Source organism: Macrosteles quadrilineatus, unplaced genomic scaffold, assembly GCF_028750875.1.
Source record: "Macrosteles quadrilineatus isolate MER2022 unplaced genomic scaffold, UCM_ALF_1.0 Scaffold_2__2_contigs__length_208266976, whole genome shotgun sequence".
NCBI classification, from domain to species: Eukaryota; Metazoa; Arthropoda; class Insecta; order Hemiptera; family Cicadellidae; genus Macrosteles; species Macrosteles quadrilineatus.
Window position 1 is genome coordinate 122,883,837 of NW_026542595.1, and position 21,122 is coordinate 122,904,958.

The 21,122-nt window shown below is 33.5% G+C and overlaps 1 protein-coding gene and 1 non-coding gene across 2 annotated transcripts; one reads left to right on the forward strand and one right to left on the reverse strand.

The window, feature by feature from the left end:
• Nucleotides 1-869: 869 nt before the first annotated feature.
• Trnat-cgu (transfer RNA threonine (anticodon CGU)) lies at nucleotides 870-942 on the forward strand. Its single transcript has one exon. It is a non-coding gene; the product is annotated as a tRNA-Thr (tRNA).
• An 8,611-nt stretch (nucleotides 943-9,553) lies between these two features.
• On the reverse strand, nucleotides 9,554-16,481 carry LOC128987114 (outer dynein arm-docking complex subunit 1-like). The gene is made up of 10 exons (XM_054407821.1): nucleotides 16,102-16,481; nucleotides 15,877-16,006; nucleotides 15,478-15,675; nucleotides 14,688-14,869; nucleotides 13,931-14,063; nucleotides 13,344-13,568; nucleotides 12,483-12,574; nucleotides 10,918-11,084; nucleotides 10,020-10,245; nucleotides 9,554-9,715 (listed from the first exon to the last, which is right to left on the reverse strand). The coding sequence occupies exons 1-10, from the start codon at nucleotides 16,278-16,280 to the stop codon at nucleotides 9,685-9,687; spliced, it is 1,563 nt and encodes a 520-aa protein (XP_054263796.1). The 5' UTR covers nucleotides 16,281-16,481; the 3' UTR covers nucleotides 9,554-9,684.
• Between the last annotated feature and the right edge of the window lie 4,641 nt (nucleotides 16,482-21,122).

Sequence of the window (21,122 nt, forward strand, 5' to 3'; positions counted from 1 at the left end):
CCATCCATGGATTATCACATTATCACTATTACACACTTGGTGTAAAATTACATCTATCATTGTCAGTTTAGCTGCACCAAATTATATTTCAAGTGTATCTCACACCTGACTTCTCACTAAGCTATTGCCTTCATTCCCAAGTGTTCATTTGCTGCAGGGAGAAAACTAAACTACTCCATCTTGTCAATTTAACTTGTTGTAACAAAACTAAGCTTTTATGTCGGTTTCTCTTAACTAAATCAGGAGATAAATGGTTTCACAGTAGGTACTAAATAAAAGTTAACAAAACATGGTTATGTTTACATGGAATAAAAGATAATTTGAAATAACTACTAATAGTTTTTGGACATCAAAGCCATAATTAGTGGCTTGTGAGCTAAAGCTAACTGCTACGTTGCTACACTTAATATTAGGCCCTAATACTCATTCATCTCACGCATAAAATATTTAGTCCATATGCGAATTTATTTCAATGGCTATTGCAGGCATGCAAAGTATCTTTGTGTGAAGTTTATTAAGTCCAAATTTCTAAAAGTCTAAAAGTAAAATATTAAAACAATCATTATGGTTGGAGTGCTCACTTTCAAAGCCAAAGGTTCCTGGTTTGATTCCAGAAGATTTCTGAATTCGGCATTGGTCATTGAACTAATTGTGTATTATTTTTTTAATTTGAAAACAATTATTTAATTTACTATAACAGCTGGTATCGCTGGAGCCCAAAGACAGTGTATGGCCTTCTACTAGTTGTTGTTTGTAGCTTTGGACACAATCAGTGTTACGAAGGACATAGAATTATGAACACCTATAATTTTGTTGCGGGAAATCGTTCGCATGCGCGGTGGTTTGCAATAACCGCGGGAAAATCCAACGCCTCCTTGGCTCAGTGGTTAGAGCACTGGTCTCGTAAACCAGGGGTCGTGAGTTCAAATCTCACAGGAGGCAAAACATTTTTATAATCGTTTCACGGAACGCCGAATGCAATTTGGCTTTGGAATAATAATTTACCAAGAGTAGTCTATACATGAATTCAAACAATACATTGATAGAAAATACCTTTATTACATGACAACATATATTTTATATACGTTTCAGATGTAGCATGCCAGCTAGTCAAGCCTTTGAAAAATCCTTGTTCAATAAAAAAAAAAACCATACAAAATCCGAAAAATTTTACAATTTTTAAAAGTATGGTGATTTTTTAAGGTGAAGGTGTGCGATTTTCTGAAAACTCTTAAGAGTGTTTTGTAGAAAATGTAATTCCTGATCATGGAAATTCTTTCAAATCTTACCGTTTTCGAGCTACAGCCGTTTAAAAAAACGTGTTTTTCTAAAATAGGGGTGGGGTGAAAAATTCAAGTTTTCAACTGCAATAGCTTTTGATAGGATTGACGTGGAGATCTTTAGTATGCGTCATTCTTTTTTTAGTTTTTCATGCCCTCACATTTGACATGCCAAAAGGGGTACCTTGTAATAATTTAAAAATTTTAAGTTAAAGGTAGGGGAAGATAGGGGGTGAATGGGAACTTCAGATTAAATTCACAACAATTGTAGACCCCTACGTCAATAGATGATTCCCGCAAACTGCATATTTCTATCTATTGCAGTTTTTACATTAATAAAGTAGTAAGTTAAAAAAAAAACACCCTGTAGACTGATGGGTTTACAGTATAAAATAAAACGTTTAGTTTTATAGTAGAATTTTGGTTTGCTATAACACAATACAATAATGCGTGTCGAAAGAAAGTCAACATAGTGTTGGAAATCATGTGAAACATACACATTGTAATAGCTTAAAGCTTAAAATATTGATGTAGGCAGAAGCATCACAGAGTCAGAATGTTTAGTATGTTTACCCGGATGTTCTCACAAAGATGTTGGCAAGATTACCATCCAATACACAGGTAATACGAGACAAGCCTTTATAATACGGGTTAGCAGCTGCTGTTGACGGAGGAAGTAAAACTTTATCTTATTATTTATTTATTGTAAATTTTTAAAATTATAATTAAGTTGAAATTCACTTAAGTTTAAATATAACTTTACCTACGACAGTTTTTTAAAGTAACCATTTTATATCAGTTATTAGAATTGAAAAGTTTCACTTAACCGCTGTTTACTTTCATAACAGCATAGTTTTTCTCATAACAACGGGTAACGAACCAATGAGGTTCAAGGATTGAGAGAAAATAAGTAAAATTGTAATGTTTCGAACGTCAACTAAGCAGTTGATCAGCTGATCAGCTGATCAGTTGACAATTTTAATTGTTGATCCGACTTGTTCCTGTTGATACTCGCGTATCCTTAACCTAAGTTAGTCTAAGTTAAAGGAAGGTATATTAAACTGATTTAAAAATGTCAGTTAGTGAAAGTGAAGTTGACGAGATGGAAATGAGAGCACAAACTGTTTGTGGTAATCTTTTGCCACCAAAATCGAAACAAAGGTATGAAATTAATTACATACAAGCAATTCATTAAATGGACTAAACAAAATAAGGTTAAATTGATAAATGAAAATGTGCTTGTGGTTTCTTTTGAAAACCTCTTAACCACTTTTTCACCCAACTTGTTGTGGACCACATATTCGATGCTGAGATGTAACTGTAAATTCACCATTTTATTATATTAATTACCTGATATTTATGGTAAGAATGCTGCAAGCAGAACATATTCCCTGAAAAAAGTACCGTATTATTAAACGAAGTTTTACAAACACGTAATTACATGAAATCAGCTTATTATCAGTGGCAATGACAATAAACGAAAACATAACCTCTCTAAGAAGTTATGAGTGTTGATTGTTAGTAATTAAATTGAACTTTAATAAACGGTATAGCTTCACAAATTAACATTACAAGCTAAAGTTTATCGTTTCTAAAGTTCGTTTCTAAATAATGCCAAAATCTATAACTAGTTGACTTCCTGGACCAAAATACGTGTTTATATACTGCTCGTTTTCCGCCGTCATGTTAAAAATGTAGTATTTCTAGAGCCCATTGACTGCTGCAGGTCTCAAAAGTGTTTCCCAGTCAAGTGGTCTCCGTTACAATAGCTCGCTGATGCTTTGTTAAGAGCAAGTGTGCAACCAGAGTTGGTTGTAGTTTCTTCTGTAAACCTATTTTTTAATTTTTAATGTTTGAATGCCTTTGGTAATGTAAAGTTTTGGGTCATTTTTTTACTTGTCATATCAAACTTAAATGAATTAATTCTCTGTTTGGATAAATTTTTAGTCAGTAAACATTAGGCAATAAACTTAAGCTTGTAATGGTGATTTTTTTGCAATACTGTTTATTAAAGATAAATTTAAACTTAACTGAATTTGAATTTTAGTTATAATTTCAAAACTTTACAATAAATGAAGTAAACTAAATACTGGTATTTAGACATTAGTCTAGTTTTTGGGCTTCGGTACTTACTTTTGAAAAGGTCCAGCCATATTTGATAAAATCTCTTATTTTGCAATAATGCACTACCTTTCTCACGGATCTCAGTAAACAATTTTAGAAATTGTTGTACGCACTTGGAATTTCTATATAATTCCCGATCCTAAAATATACATACCCTGGAACTTAAAGTCACCGTAGTTATCAATATTATTATTTTTAATTACAAAGTATAACAGCGATTTTTCCAAAAGTCACATAACAAGAGGGATAGAATCGTTTAATCACAAATAAATAGATACAAAATGCAAGAAGCAACATTGTTATAACGGAATGATAAAATAAATGAAAATTAGATGGTGGATAAGTTCGTAATTCAATTTGTAATAATACTCTGCTTACATAAAAGTTAAGATAATTTAGATTTTATTGTTTCTAAAGTTTTAGGATTTTCCTCTAAAAGTGATCCGCATGGGTGCCTCACATAATACGCTCTTTGTGTCCTCCATAATATCGCCCTTTGTGAGTGGCCATTATGTATAACTTTTAATATCATAAGACTGGACCGCGTAATATATATTATAATTTGTAAATAATCAACAATTTTAATTTATTTTGCCGCTGCCAAATGCCCTGTAAAATATAATTTTGTGAATGATATTGTCATGTCTTCAGGGATTTTTTAAGTTAAAAGTCAATTCTCTTTCGAAGTATGACAATAAACGGAGTAAAATACAAGTAAAATCTCATAAAAATTTTAATTACGAAAAAATTCTTAGTTAGTAGCCTGACATGACTTATCTGTACATTTAGTGGTAGTAGCAAGTATGCGATTTTCATAAAAATATTCTAACATGGTCGAAGATTGTCTCAACATAAGACAAGTAAAATGTCAACTGATGACATTAACAAGATTAAGCTTGTGTCAGGTCATTTAAAGTCTAGACAAAGGCTAGGTCGTTGACGATAGGTCAGTGCGGGTGTTAATGTCAAACTAATAAACTAATGATACGAAATTCCGTTAAAATAAAGTGTTTTTATAGGTTCACATAAGTAATTATCGTAAAGAGATATAGCAAATATTATGTAATTTTATTAAATTTTTTGTCAAGACACAAAAACCCAAGACACAAAAACACAAGACACAAAAACTTGAAAACAAAAAAAGTGCATAGACCCAAAAATAGATGAAATATACATGGAAAAGGCCAAACTCACAACAAATTGTGTTTCTGTACAAAATAAATCAATCAAACTTAAATCTTAGAATATATTATGTAGTCCATTGTAAATATTTACATTATTGTTAGTAAATTGAATCGTCCACAGAGTTTAGAGCATAATGTATTTTTTTGGTATACAACACCGAAGTACACATTATAGATTATTCCCAGACCAATTTGCTACAACAGCTGCCAATACCTGTTATTTATAGAACCGATGAACCCATGGGTCCAAAGTATTGAAAACCCATTTGGAAGTCGTTCAACGTATTATAAAACATCGGTGGAACAGACCCTCTTGTTTGTTATATGATAGTTTCTCCAATGTGATGTAATTCTAGCATAACACTTGCATTGCTTAATTTGTAAGTTTATATGTATACAAAAATAACCACATCAATATACCTGTTAATACTGACAATACTGTTCAATAAAATGGCGACCATACATAGTATGTATTTTAACTTCATTTGATGTTGTTTGTTGTTGTTCCGGATCGGTATGACAATCAATAAAATGTTCAATTACCTCTGTCCGCCGGTCGATCCTAATAAAGCTGTATCCTATTACAGGATATGCATTTCGGCAGAATAAATATTCAATAAAGACGCACCCAATGGGGAATATCAAGTACTTATATTAGGACTGATGATGGCAATTTATTCTGCCGAAATGCATCTCCTGTAATAGGATACAGCTTTATTAGGATCGACCGGCGGACACAGGTAATTTAACCTTTTATTGAAGAATTTTTAAGCCAAGTATGGATGGAGATGAGTGTAGTATGAGTGGCGCGATCTTGTAGTCTTGTTAGTGACTAAGGCCGACATTCCTTAGACACCGCTGTTAATTAATAGCCCATACAGCTAATGGCAACCAAGGGACCTACAGTTTATAGTGGAATCCGAACCACTCCTTGGTATATACGAATTGGTCTAATTATCAGGATAGTACTGCGGATAGTCGTCGTACTCACTCGTGCGGACGTTAATCCACACCAGGGAGTATCGCATCCATAGTGCATGCCTATAAATATCCACGATTCGTGACCTCATAGTAGCTGGATTGTGGAGCATTTACACAGTTATTTTGGTATAATGCTTTTATTTTGTAAGAAAAAAAATTCTGGAATAAAATAATAATTAAAAATAAATCATTACTCCTACACTGTATAATGTTCGTTGGGTAACATATTATTAAAAGTGAGGTAAACAAAATTCTTTTGTTCACCTAATTGTTTGGGATCAGGAAGATTTTTGCAACTAATTTAATTAGTGTTAAAATTAACTGCAGGATCACAGTGTTATTTTCTCGTAATTTTAAGCTGAACAATCATCGTAATTTGTTTTTGTTTTCTTTTTAACTAACTTCATATTAGCATATTATTTATTTTTATCACCTTTTAAAATTATTTGAGTAGTTTGAGAATTTTAAATTATTTTTATGAATAAACCCATAATATTTAATCTTTTCCTCCGCAGGTCAATACCGTTTGGGTATTCAAGCTGCTGAGATATTCAAACTGCGTATAAACTTACTGGAAACAATAATCTAAGAAAGAACAACAACTGTCACATCCACTTGGGCAAGGAAATTGTAACTTGTCTCATTCAACTTAACTTTACTCTTTTGTATACAAACACTGACTTCCTCACAAATGAGGAATTTTGAATGAAAATGTGAGTTTAAGTAATACAATGGAACCTCGATAAGAACACCCTCGATAACAAGTCATTATCTTATCTTACTAATATTATAAATCTGAAAGTTTGTGAGTTTGTGTGTATGTTTGTTGCTCAATCACGCATAAACTACTGGACGGATTGGGCTGAAATTTGGCATGATGATAGCTCACATTCCCGATTAACATTAAAGCATATTCTTATCTCAAAACCCCTTTCGGGCTCCGCCCCAGTGGCTCTGTAGTTCCCCATGTTAATCTTATGATTTTTCATATTTAAAAGGAATTAATGAATCTTAAGAGCTGTTTCAATTAAACAAGTTGGTTCTGTTCTATGATGTTCAATAGCATAAAAGTTACAAGGATTACCAACAGGGTGCAGCACTATTATTTTTTTTGTAATTTATGACAACAGCTAATTTCCAACCAAAAGGTGAGTGAGCGTAGCGAACGAACTTCAACCTGGAGGCGAGTTAGCGTAGCGAACGAGCTAACCTGAAGGCAAGTGAGCGCAGCGAACGAGCTCCAACCTAAAGGTGAATGAGCGTAGCGAACAAACTTCAACCTGGAGGCGAGTTAGCGTAGCGAACGAGCTAACCTGAAGGCAAGTGAGCGCAGCGAACGAGCTCCAACTTAAAGGTGAGTGAGCGTAGCGAACGAACTTCAACCAGGACGTGAATGAGCCATGCGAATACTTATGAAGTTAAACGGGGCGAAGCCCGCGGGTACAGCTAGTTGATAATAAATGTCATTTTTCGAACTTCCTTAAATGTATTCTGCCCCTAATCACATGTTATTGTGAACCTTAATAAGAAGTCAACCTTAAAAACAAGTCTTATTTAATAAACCTCATGTATTGCTGTCAAGGTTCTACTGTAGGCCTACACGTTCTGGAGTTCTATAGGAAGGAGTTTTCACTCAAATTTGGTGAACATATAGATTTTTCAATGACATCGGACCTATTGTTTTTAAGAATAAAAAATTTCCTGGTTTGATTAATGTATGTATTACTGTCCCGGTTTTGAATTAAAATCATACTGTAGTTTTGTCTCTTTGAAGATTAAATAATTATGTTGTAGGGCCTAAAGTTTGCATACACAAAACAAATCCTAGTAAAACGTTTTGGTTGACCTTAATGTTGAATAGTATATAATAATATCGAGATTCATTGGGTAATATTGTCATTGAACATAGCTCTTAACGAACGGAAAGCTCTTGTAGCTTAAGAACTAGCTTTTTACAGCTTAGGAAGACGAGTAATTTTATCAATGGTGACAAAGCTCTAAGCTAATAATATGTTGAAAATAATAAGGTTACACAGTACCTGCAGACTGCCAATAGAGTTCCTCGAACATCCCACAGGATTACGCGTTTCGGTAACTACCATCTCCAGAATTTCTTTAAAAATCTTGAATTTTTTCGACACATAATGTCACATAACTACCGAGGACCACTAGCGAGGCTGCAGTTATTGTAACCTTATTATTCTGATTGGCCTACAAAACCAACTACAACAAGAAATAATATTTTTGTTTAATTCATCTTCGTTTAAACTAAACAATATAGCCTTTTATTGTCTTAGCAAATTTATAGTCAAAACGTATACAAAATAGCTTCAAATAAAATAAATAAATTACTGTATTAAAAAAATTACCTGAGTTTTTCATTTACTGTTTTGTTATAGCATTTGCAAAATATGTTTAGTAAAAAAAGCTTTCTTATTTTGAAACAATTCTTATGTATGTTCATAACCATGTGAACTTAGTTTAGTAGCCTGACAATTATTACCAACCTAATTAAATACCAACACTAATCAATGTACAAAGTACAGACAGCATGGAGAGAAATGTTGTTTGCTAATACAAATTGAAATATGCAACTAGCGTAGCATGTCATGGAATTGAACAATCAATTTACTTATGTGCAGGAGTAATTATCTTTATCGTTATTGAATCAGCGACATGATTATTCAACTGTCCATAACTACACGGAGACAGTGTTATGGGTGTCTGTGATTGTAGTTTGTAGCATTTATGAGTGTTTTGGCGTTTATTGTCTGTGTTCAAATATAAGCCCATCTGACACTAACAGCATTTTAAATGCACAGCGTGTATTTAATTACCATATTGTTTAAAAAATCAAATGAGATTCAATACAAAATTGTATTCTATACTTTAGGGTAATCAGATACTCGAGAGGCATTTTATATTTTTTTCTTGACCAGTTGATTTCAAAGCAAAATTTTCTTTCAGGATTGGTAGACCAGGACCAGACCAGGATAAAAAGAAGTACTGGAAAATACGTTTTATTCCTAATGTAGTCTGTTCACAAAATTTAGCCCGTTTTAGGGAAAGTTTCCCGGATTCCTTCCCACTTTTTGTTAATGTATGTTACAGCTTATTGACGGTTTAAGCTTACTATCAGCTGGACACCTGTTGTTTTAAAGGTAGTTGGTAGGGTAAGAAGGAGGGAAAGGGATTTCTTCCATGCAACCACCTAAATTTTGTGAACTGAATATGAGAACAGACACACCACCAGAATATAGACGTAACACTCATTAATATACACTCTGCTTAATCAAATTGAAACTTGACAGTCGGTTTCAAAAAGGTCAAACGGCTAAGCAAAGTACACATCACAAAAACTAATACGCAGGTTTTTAGCACAGTACTTTGTTGCTTACAAAACTATAGGAATACTCTTTTTTCATTGTATACGGCGTTTCGTCAGTGTGCTCAAACGGAAAGGAGTGGCTATGCAGTTCTTTTATTATATATTTTTTTATTTATTACGGATTTTCATTAATCTAAATAGTTGTATCCTCCTCCTTTATTCTGGTCTAAGAACGTTTAAGAAATAAAATTCTTCACAAACACACAATATAAACTTTAGTCCAGTCATAATGTGTTTAAAACCCGATCCAAATATGTTAAATATTATATTCAGAAACGAAAGCTTATGTCAAATCTTTATTTTATAGGACAGTGCCTAAAACTTTTACCAAGGTCTAATGTATTAATCATTCTTATATTACCACACTACAGTTTCCGAGGCATTCGTTAGAAAGTTTTGTCGTAAACATAAGTAGCTTATATCGTAATATTGCTGCTCTCAACACAAATTGTCTGTGGCGTTCGCTTCTTAGTTATTACATAAGGATATAAAATGCTAGTTATTTCCCTGTTTAAACAAATTGATTAGTTAAAAAAATAGTTAGCAAGATGTTAGTTCCTTAACTGTGATAATATTAATTTGAAGATAATTCCAACGTATTTGTTTTAATTCACAAATTTACAAAACTTTTGCCTCCCTAGCATACAATATTGTTGGTAGAGATCCGTTTTGGTATTTCTCCTTTCATAACGAAGACTTGTAGATTGTGCATATCCAGCATTATGTTTTAGAGCATTTTCGTTTTCCTTCCGTTACACCTAAACATATAAATTTAATTAATTTATGTTTTTCATTTAACAGAGTACAGACCTAGGGGTTGTGGCATTATCATTAAGACAAAATTCACCAGTGATTAGCAGGATTTGAACCCGGGACCTTAGAGACCAAAGTCCCACCCTTTACCACTAGAATTACCCCCAAAGGCCAATGCTTGGATCCCAGTTCTCAACCAGGACTAGAACCATCCTACCTCCAAAAAAATTGTATACCCATCAAATTACAAACATATTTTTGTTTATATAAATATTCTATCTTAAATTGACGGTAAACTCAAACACTTACTCAAAACAGTGGCGAGTCACCACCTTCTTGACCAGCACCGTAGACTTTTCCTCGACTCCGGAGAAGTACAAGGACTTCTCCGACTTGCTGACTGTGGACATGACGCCACTAGTGGCGAAGACCCACGGGAGGTGATGGGTCAGGGTATCCAAGGCAGAGATTACCTCGGTCTCCAACAGGTTCAGGAACATCGGGAAGTTGTGTTGGGTGACCTCAGAGTTCTCACCTATAGTGGACGGTACAATAATGAGAACAAATATTGCTAAATAAAAAGTACAAAATACTGCTTCATGATAGAAAAGCAAACTGGTATAGTAACACAAAGGAAAATTACTCATAAAATGTATTTTTACACTTTTACACTATGAAGTTGTTAATTTCCAACGCTTCATAGAATTCACCAATCGGTGGTTATAATCATTGCAGTTTCGTGGTTTTAGAGGCTAATCATTATATAACAGGCAACGTGAGCTGGTCTTGTTACATGTAAAATTGATATATTTAGTTATGGTAACGGAGCGCTACTATTTGACTATACACTGGGCTAGGACTACCAGAACAAAAAAATGATTATACCAGTCAGAGGAGTGCTGCATAAAAAATCAAAGCAAAAGTGCTGCGTAACAGGATAGTTCGCATAGTTATCAATAACAACCCCGCCGCAGCAAACCTAGCAGAAAGCGAATTTCCATTTACCTGGCTTAATTTCCACTGAAATATCCCCTTAAAATTGTCAGATTCATATCTTATTTAAATAACATTAATTGTAATAAGTGCTTAAGTTTGCTGCTACAGGGAAGGAAATGGTGTGTGTTTTATCATTGAAAGTCTTACCATGAGACTTATGGTACTTATTCCCTATATGGGAAATCCTCTAAAATAATCCTATTGAAATTACCTAAAAGATCCCGTAAAACGGACGTGTTGCAATGCAAAAGGTCGCACAGACCCTGTGTCTTATCCAACAGCCTATTGAAGACACGACGGTTGGCATCGTAGAAATCTTGCATATCGTTCAGTTCATGTTCCATACGTCCAAGTTTGTCATGCATTTCTTTGTTATGGCTACAACAAAATGTATGTTCAAGTAATTTGTATGTATTGTATCATAGTCTAATACAAGGCCGTGACAAGACAAAAGTGGCAACGCCGCGTTCCCGGCCTGCCAAAACAGCTGTTGCACTACTTCATAATGAAGCGTATATGCACAATGTTTTTGTTTACGTTTGTTGTTACCATGGCAACAGGCCAGCCGGTGCGACGTTGCCAAAGCCGCAGCCTAGGTTCATAACAGTACCTTGCGTAACTAATGAATACCGAAGGAGATTCAAGGGAGGATTGGTTAGCAAGGAATGGAGATCCAATTGAAATTTACCATGTCCACATACCTTCTGGAAATTCCAAAGGAATTTCATTCAACGTATAATTTAGGACACAAGTAGATTTTTAATAAAATACCCCCGCCGCAGCAAACCTGCCGTCTAAGCGAATTTCCATTTGGCCGAATTGATTTTCAATTGATCTATTTAAATAACATTAGGTTTAACGAGTACCTAGGTTTGCTGCTACAAGGAAACTAATAAAGTAGTGTGTTTTTAGTAAAATATTGATAGCTTACTATAAAATAAATAAATTTGCCAAGTTTGATCAAAATATATCCATAAACAAGCAAACTACAACATTTTACAATATTCTCCATAAGAATAACATGGGAATTTTAAATTTACTATTTTTTTAGTTTTCTCCGTAACCAATATCCGTACAAAAACACTTTGATATACTGAATTGTTTGTTTTTTTAAGCTCTTTAAGAAGGTTTAGAGAAAAATTGGGAAATTTTGTGTTTTGAGGGTAAAAAGTGAGAAAAACCAATTTTTACCCCATAAAACCCCCCATAAAACCCTGTTCCCATGGTCCGATCATGCTGGATCGCGAACTCATTCAAGTTTATCCCGCCTTACACCTTCAAACCAAATTTCATCAAAATCGGATAAAAATTACTCAAGTTATCGTGTTCACGGACACACACACATATATATATATATATATATATATATATATATACATATATAAAAATTTGAACGAATGGTGTTTTTGTCCTCTGGGGACATTAAAATGAAAAAGTAAATCGGTCCCGGGCCTAAGTCTTACCATGAGACCTACGGTAATAGCTACTTCCCTATAGGGAAATTCGCTAAAATTGGATAATCTTTGGTTCAGCGTGTAGTTATTTAGCATTAATGCAAGTTTTGTCACCTATCGCGTATACGAAAGGTTATTATTTTAAATACTACAGTGCCAAACATAGTTAAATATCCTTATAGAAGGTTTGAAGTTGAATTTATATTTTACTTCTGATGCGAAAAAAAATACACGGATGCCATATTGGTTTTCAATCCAAGATTTGTTATAAGGCAAGTTGTCATTCATTTGGATATCTAATATTAGAAGTTATGTTTCCCACCTTTTACTATCAATTAGATATTGTTCAGCGGTCTCCCTCTCCTCGTTGACGGTTGACACTAGCTCAGCGGTTTTGTATGTCAACACCTCCAGCTGTAAAAGAATATTTATTCACTAAGGTTGAACAACAATTATACAATACCATAGATAAAACGTACCCTCTTCTATTTGTCTATGCTTAGACAATATTCACATTATTAAAAAACTTCAAGTAGCTTTTTACTTTTACCAATAATGTTGTCATAGTTATTTAAAACAACAACTGTTGATGTTGTAGATATTTGTATTTTTCACTATAGAGAACAGTAATTTAAACATTTGCCTAAACTTTTATATATTTGTGTTTTACCATTGACTAATGCTATTAGTCAAAGGTTTTACATAATCAATATTTGAATCATAGCAGATTGGAGTTAATATAAAGATAGTTATAAAAAAACTTGTTTTTAACGTTTTTGCTGATTTTAAATTATATTGTGAATCCTAGATATAGATTATTAGGTACCTTGAGAGAACCTTTGCATAAAAGCAAGTTTGGGTGAACATAGTTTAATCTCTACAAAGAAATACAAGATATGAGTAGCATCAGAGCCTCCATCAGGGTCTCCTCTTGTGGAACGGAAAAATGGCAACGTCGCAGCCCAGGCCTACCAAAACAGCTGTTGAACTAATACATAATAGAGCGTATATGCAATATTTATGTTTTATATTGTTTTGTGATTGCCATGGCAATAGACCAGCCGGAGTGACGTCGCCACACACCAAAGCCGCGGCCTATAACAGCTGTTTCGGTAGGCCGCGTCTGCGGTGTTGCCACTTTTCTCTGGCTGCGACCTTGTATTAAAGGGAACTATGATTTTACCTGATCTCGTATTTCATTGCTTAAGTTGAACATGCTGAAAAGTTTGGATTCCTCAGCGACGATATGGTTGCTTATCTCCTCAGAAGTGGTCAGTCCAGTGAACTCTTGTAGTTTTACCAAAAAATCGTTCGCAGTCTCCAACATATGTGCCAGCTTTTTTTGCTCTTCGGAGTTACAGCTGCTCCTCCCCTGCTCTTTCGAAAGTTTCTCCCTCATTTGTTGTACCTTTAAATATAACAAGTTTACGAAGGGTTTGTATTTAAATTTGAAAAATGAAATAGGGGCTGAAATTAAGTTTTTATTAGGCCTAGTTACATTTGTGTCGGCAAACATTATTTAAGCTCGAGTACGACATTCATTTCAGGTGTTTTATTTTATGTAAAATGAATTTTCATTTCAAATATGAAAAAGTAGCCATCACAGCACACTTCCTTCAAAAGTTTGTTTGAATAATCATCTTTAACCGAGAGTTATAACTTGTAAAATTGTACTTTTGAAATTGACTAGGTAGCAAGTAGAAAAAATCGCTATATTTAACACATTCTTAACCAAAAGAAATAGTACAAAAATATGACAAGCGCAGTTACCCTCATTCTGAAATTGTTGAGTCTTGTATCATGATCCAGCCTGATCTCGAGTTCTTGCATTTCTTCCATCCGCTTTGACAAATCAACTTTGTCCCGACTTCTGAGAGCCTCAATTTTGCGGTGTACGTCGTCTCTGAGAAAATATAGCTATTGAATGAAATACGAATATTAAAGTGTTAAAATTGTACACTTATAGACCTTTCTTATTAGATACTCCACAATCCACATACATTCGTGCCTTTCACATAGTTAAAAGATTTTAGGATCTGGGTTAGGATTATGTTAAGACAAAATTCTGTAAACAGATTTTTTTCTGAAAATAATATAACAATTGGGAAGGATACTGTCTATACTGAATTTTCTACTGTGGGAAAGTGTCATGATAAAACTTATGTTATGGACAAAATAAGATTAGCATCCTATAATTTAATTTCCAAAGTTTAGTGAACAGCTGTTGGTAGTAAATGTAGTGCACAGTCGTCTCCTCTTCTAATACAAGGTCGCAGCCAGACAAAAGTGGCAACACCGCACACCCGGCCTACCCAAACAGCTGTTGAACTAATTTATAACGTAACGTCTGCGTCATGTTTATTTTAACACGTTTGTTAATACTGTTTTTCCATGACAACCACGCCAACGCCATGATCTTGTATTAGAAAATGCTAAGAAGGTACTAATACTTAGGATATGTTCGATTTTCACAGCAAATTTTTATAAATAATTGGCAATACATTTCAATGAAGATCTCGACACTTACCTTTTCTTGAAGTTTTGACGGGATCGCTCCACTATATCTACCATGATGCCTTTCCCTTTCGTAAGTTTTTCCATGAGTTCTCCAAAAAGTTTATTAAACTGCCCCTTTTCTTTTATCAAACGCTGCAACTTACTTCTCATCTCTTCGTTGGATTTTATAACCATCGCCAGCTGGGCTTTTTCCTGGTAAAATCGGTTGAGATATGATTATTTTATGTTACTGTGAGTTGACAAACAATTTTTTTTAATAAGCTCTAAGTTTGAAGACATATACACAAACTGCAGTATGATTCTTTAAAATAATTCTTACATACAAATTCCTACACGTTCGTTGGTTTGAGGATTGGCCCATAGGTTAGATGTCTTTATTCATGTTTTTTTTTTTCGATTGCAGCAATGTGTATTGTTTACATCTTGGTAAACAAACAATTCACTGCAACTGTGTATAAAGAAAAATAATAATTCCTAATACCAAATTATTTCGTAAATTAATAAATAGTATTTGAGATCCATTTTATGCAAAAGGTATTTTAAGATGCCGGTGAAATCGATTTTTAAGCTTCAACGTAAATTTCAAGAAATTTTGTTTTCAGTTAAATTTTCACTCCATAAATATATAACGACATACATAAATAGTACAAAACCTCGCACCAAATATGTTCAATACATAACATGCATAAACTATACCAACATTATTTAAACATATTTCCATATTGACATTCTGTGTTCTACTGTTGAAACCGTTACAATACCAGTTTGAATTAAAAGTTCAATCTACTTGTTCAGCTTACCGCAGCTAATCTCGAGCTCCAAGCTTGCAAAGACCTGTCAGCCTGTTCTGCCTCTGTTTTCTGCAGATATTCACTCTTGGCAACAGCGAATCCGTGGTTTTTCTTTACCGCCTGAATGTTTTGCGAATCTTTCCGTATTTGGTATTCTAACTCTTCCAAGTTCTTCTTCTCTTGTGCAATCGCAGCGTCTAGGTGGTCCTGTTGAAGACATAATCTGGTACAATTTTGAAAGAATGGTTTTAATGTAATTGGGAAGTTGTTAGCCTAACTGTATGTTGAAGGCGTAAAAATCACAGCAAATTGTCATGATATATCGGAAAAACAGAACTTAAGATTGTAAAATTCAATGACCCAGTATAAACTTGATATGGACTTATCGACTATTACAACAGTACTTACTCTCTTAGCAAAGAGATTTGCTATTTCCCGGGCTTGTCTAGTGTCCTTTAAGCACCTTTGGGCGGTGTTCATCACCCTCAGGTTGTCTTCCAAGGAAACTTTCTCTTTTACCAGAATATTCTTAACTTTTCTGAAACATTGCAATAGATTAGTCCAACTGTTCGACATAGTTTTCTTGTATTTGTTGAAAGATAAATTACAATGTAACCATTTTGTTATACTTACGCTTGTTTTTCTGCAACAGCGTCTCTCAATTTAGATTCTTTCATCATTCTTGCCTGAGTTGTTAACTTTTTAAGTTCTTGTTCTTCAATAGCTTTCTTCTGGGCCCTTTTCTGCTCTTCTTCCCTCTCTAACTGTTCTGAGATTTTCCTCCGCGCGTCCATCGAAACTTTAACAGCCATGATGAAAACCCTTAGTAAGTCAAGGATATTTTGTCGATTTTTTTACTCCTGATTTATTAAAATTTAGTTGTTACCACTGATTTATCAACCGGTGAAATTGGTTTTCAATTAGATGGCATTTATGGATCTTGTTCTATAACATTTCTGTTGCTTTAAGTTAGAAAATTTAGACTTAAAAATTACTACAACGATTAATGTTTATTTAGGTTGAAACTAAATTTTAAAAATAAACAAACATATGATCGTTATTATTAAGAAACATGTTATTACGGTGAAATAGAATGCATGTGTTTCTAATTGTAAACACACAAATACATTCATTTTACTAAGGAAAATCGTACACTCGTTGATTATAACTGAACGTGTTAAGTATAACGATGATGTTTTCGAACTGTTTTCGTTGGATTATCGCATCCCCTGAATTGATATTTTTCGAAGGTATTCCAAACATAGCAACCATCTATTTCTCATTCAGATTGAAGAAACTGTAGAAAGACCACTATGTACTATTTAATTGCATGAGATATTTCGGCCGAGGGGAAATTTAACGGAGATTTACTACAACTGTGCAACCGCATTAAAACATTACTGAAAGTAATTAGTTCACATGCGAGGTTGCTTTTATTTAAATACAATACATTCAAACTCAAAGAGTAGCGTTTATATTATTTTACATTACAAATTATATCTGAGAAGTGTTTGGGGTTTATGCTCTTAATCAATAATCTTTTTCCGAATTACTATTAGTTTCTATCAATCTAAGAGATCTAAATGAAATGATCTTCATACGGTTTAAACAGACATCTGAAGAACATATTATGTTGCAATGTGTCGGGATTATTAAGTATAAGTTTGGTCAAATTGTATTCTATAGATCATACTGCATTTTAGGATACGAAGTGGAATATGATATTTGGAAATATCTTGCGATAAAATATGCAATATTTTTCATAGTATAGGGAGCAATCCAGAACCAGGAAGGCTATGGACAGTTGTGTTTATTCGTTGGTCATAATACACCAGATGCTCAATCCAGTTTCCACCGAGTATTTAATCAATCAATGAAAAATTCTAACATTCGTTGATTTTAACAATATTAGCGCCAACCATTCCGTGGAGGTAGCTGGTCTAGTTGTAGAGCGCGGGACTTCCACCCCTGAGGTCCATGGTCCAAATCCCGCCAACCACCAACGGATTTTATCTAAGTGATAATATTGTGACCCACTCTGAATCCAGCCTAAAGCAATGTGGACATTGATTTCGAGCTGGAACCTAGAGAAATAAAAAGAATTCACAATCGTAGGGAAATCTTTTAATTATTAACTCACTTGTGAACCCGCAATCAAAGGAGCAGACTTAGTGATATAACAATCACATTAAAGTTCTACCTGAAATAATATACGGAAAGTAAATAGAGATACGTCTTATAACACCTAAAACTATATTTACGCTTATACTGTTACTCACAAGACGGTAAATATACAAAAGATGGTTAAGTGGTGATCGATTTCGATCAAAATTCCGATCGAAATCGATCACCACTTACCATCTTTTGTATATTTACCGTCTTGTGAGTAACAGTATAAGCGTAAATATATGTTTTAAGTGTTATAAGACGTATCTTTATTTACTTTCCGTAAATTTAATAACACGTACAATGCTGATCAAGAAGTTATTTGAAATTATATCTCATCCAAAACGAATAAATAAATGTATGTTCCCTAATTGATAAACTCTTTCTTTCTTTGTCCCAAATACTTGTAGTATTTGCGTTGAGAAAAACAACAATTGGGGTTTGGTGAAATTACAACCCTTTATTAATTTATTCCAAGCAATTGGTCCAACACTGCCATGGCGTTGATTTTAAGCAACATAATTTCAGAAATTGTTATGTTGATATCAATAACCTTCAAAAGAAAACTGAATGGTGATAATCAAGAATAATTTCTATTGAGGTGTCCACTTATTTCTAATAATAAACACTAAGTGGAATTCTAATCAATTTAAACTAGTTGAGTAAAACAACAACCTGATTAAAACTATGATAGTGTTTGGTGAAAATATGCGTGGAGCGAGGTAATAATGCTTGTTAGCGGACAGTTTGGCCATGAAGCACACAAAGATGTAATTTTTCATTACTTCCCTTGTGTGATTAATAACCCTCGCTTAGGGTGCTTTATAAGCTTAGCTCTCTCAGTTATATTTGTAAAAACATTACAATAGATTTCAACAACGTGCACAGTATGTTTAGGTATTAAAGTATTTGAGGGTATTGAAAATATCTTCTGATGGTTACTACAGTACTTTTAAAAAGTCCTGAGAAAAAAAATATGAATGGTGAGTATTGAACAAATAGATACAATATGGGTATTATGGGGATTTGAATGGGTTCAATAAACAGTATTGTAAGCATGAAAGCCCTTAATTAGTCCAATCGTAGTAGAATAGCAGTAATCAATACACCAGAGTGCAATCAATAGGTGGGAGTAGTAGAAATTAATGCTTTTCATGATTATCTTCATACATTTTGAGATCTTTAAACAATTTCTTCCTAGATAAAATGCCACACAAAGATATTTTTGTCTATCCATTATTTTATTTCAATAATTTCACTTAACATAAACCTTTATTTAACTTATGGTTTCTAACGGGACCCCATCTCTCATTCTTCAAATTACCATGCTACAACATTTTCACCCTTTTACACCTGAATATACAAATAATAATCAAAAACCGTTACAGCCGGACAGTTCAATTATGATATTGTAGATTATTAGTTGGACTTGTGCGCTTAATCACCCCAGTCCGCGTACTAATTACCACTGCCCGCATGTGTAGCCTGATTACAAAACTGGTAATTAGAGGTAATTAATAGACATATCTTAATTACTTTACTTAGTCACAATAGTATATTGTGTAGATAATGAATACAGTAGATGTGTAAAATAAGAACAGGATAAATAAACAGTTTGATTAGTCCACTCGTTGCATAAAAGTACTTATGAATTGATTGCAAATGGGTAATCAATATGTTGGAATGATTTAAATTCTTGTTGATTTACTAGAAATTGATTAAATGCTACATAGGTGTAGAATACCTGGAATTTGATGATGTGTGGATAAGACATGTTAATCGGAAATTAGTTTTGAATTGCTGTTAGCTTGTTTTGATAAAGGTTTTTAGATCTTTTTCTATAAATTATTTTATGCACTTAGTTTTTTTTTTGTTGCAGAAAAGTACCAATAATCGTTTATCAATAAGTATTGTTGAAAAATGGATCACTGTGGATGCGTCTGAATGTAGTTTTGGACAAATAGTCAAAAATACTTCCTTCACAAAATGTTTAATGAACAAGCCATAACTTTTTAATTAATGGTCCTTCTCTTTGAAGATGGTTTCAAGGTATTTCTTGGGATGGAAAAGGGTAAGTAAGGTTAATTTTTACTTTTCCTGTCCCAATAAACGAGATGTTTTTGACATCTTTGCATTTTCTCTAGCATTAAATATTACCTAGTACTAGGGAGACTACACTGCACAATGTTAGGTTCGTCCTATAAAAGAAGTGAACGATCAAGTGAAATATTAAAGCTAATGTTATGTAACTGAAGAAAAAATACGCCTCAAAACAGCTTTCAAATTTTACACTAGAATTAGAACTCTAGCTTCTGTAAATAATACAATATCGTATTTTACGAATATTTTCATGAAAAAATTAATTTTTACAACCAAAGCGAACAAAGTATTGTTAGTTCGTTTTTTCGTCCCCTTATGCCGACATGTTTACAATGTTTTTATTCAAAGAGTGTAAGACCGTGTTTTTCTCTAGAGGATGATACAAAATCAATCAGCTGATAATTGCCTCGGTTGTTGATGAGACTTGTGTCTGATTGGTTTAATCAACTGAGATTTGTTCCAAAACTCCAACTAACACCACCAAATTAAAACGCCCCACCGCAGCAAACCTGCATACTAAGTTACATATCTCTGGTTGGCTTTTCACTAAGATATTTCCTTTTACTTGTTAAAATATCCGTGGCTTCGCCTCGTCCATGAAACTTACCCTCACATGCTCAGCTTCGCACGTAAAGTTTCATATTCAATGTTCGGTTTTGCCTCATACATGAAACTTAAGCGTGCACCAGAAATTCCACTTTCGGGAGTGAAATATACAATCTATAAAGTCGTGCTAAGTTTTAAGTTTTAGTCTAGTTTTGGTTTATACGCTATTGCAAAATGCCAAATTAATTTGCATGTGTTGAAAACCCCTTACATTTCCGTCTAAAAGTTGTCCTTTGACGTAGTACTGTACATGAGAACAGACCACTTCAAAAAACTATAATTATAACACTGTAATCGTATATAGTTACGGTTATTTTTTATGGGTAAGCATATTGTTTAAACAAAAGTTTTCCTCAACATGGAAATATGGACTAGCAGTTTAGTCGTCAACAATAACAAGCGAACAAGAACAGTTGTTTGCCTTCTTGTTTCACAACTTGTACCATTTGTTGGAGAGTTTAATTGAATGGAACTGAAACTGACGGTTTTAATATCTGGACCTATTGTTATGGAAATAGTTTTAACTATCACATATGACTAAAAGTCATTTTCGAACAAAAAATAATAATCTTCAGCTAAATATGAATGCCACTTTTCTTGTGTGTAGGCTACATTTGAATTGCATTCATAGATTAAACCAAGATTCCTAAAATCTAAACATGTAATCAAATAAAAAGTTGTTTTATAGTAATATTATATTAAGTAATCTATATAAATAAAATTAGAGTTTTGTCTGTACATTGCTTAGAATAATGAACTTTTTGGTTATTTTTACATTTCAT

What these genes read in the sequence shown, in the direction of transcription:
- LOC128987114 (XM_054407821.1), bottom strand. Translation starts at nt 16,280, where the DNA reads ATGGCTGTTAAAGTTTCGATGGACGCGCGGAGGAAAATCTCAGAACAG. An exon ending in GCTGTTGCAGAAAAACAAGC is followed by an intron (nt 16,007 to 16,101) that starts GTAAGTATAACA and finishes GCAATGTTTCAG; the next exon opens with AAAAGTTAAGAATATTCTGG. An exon ending in GTGACTCGCCACTGTTTTGA is followed by an intron (nt 9,716 to 10,019) that starts GTAAGTGTTTGA and finishes TTATATGTTTAG; the next exon opens with GTGTAACGGAAGGAAAACGA.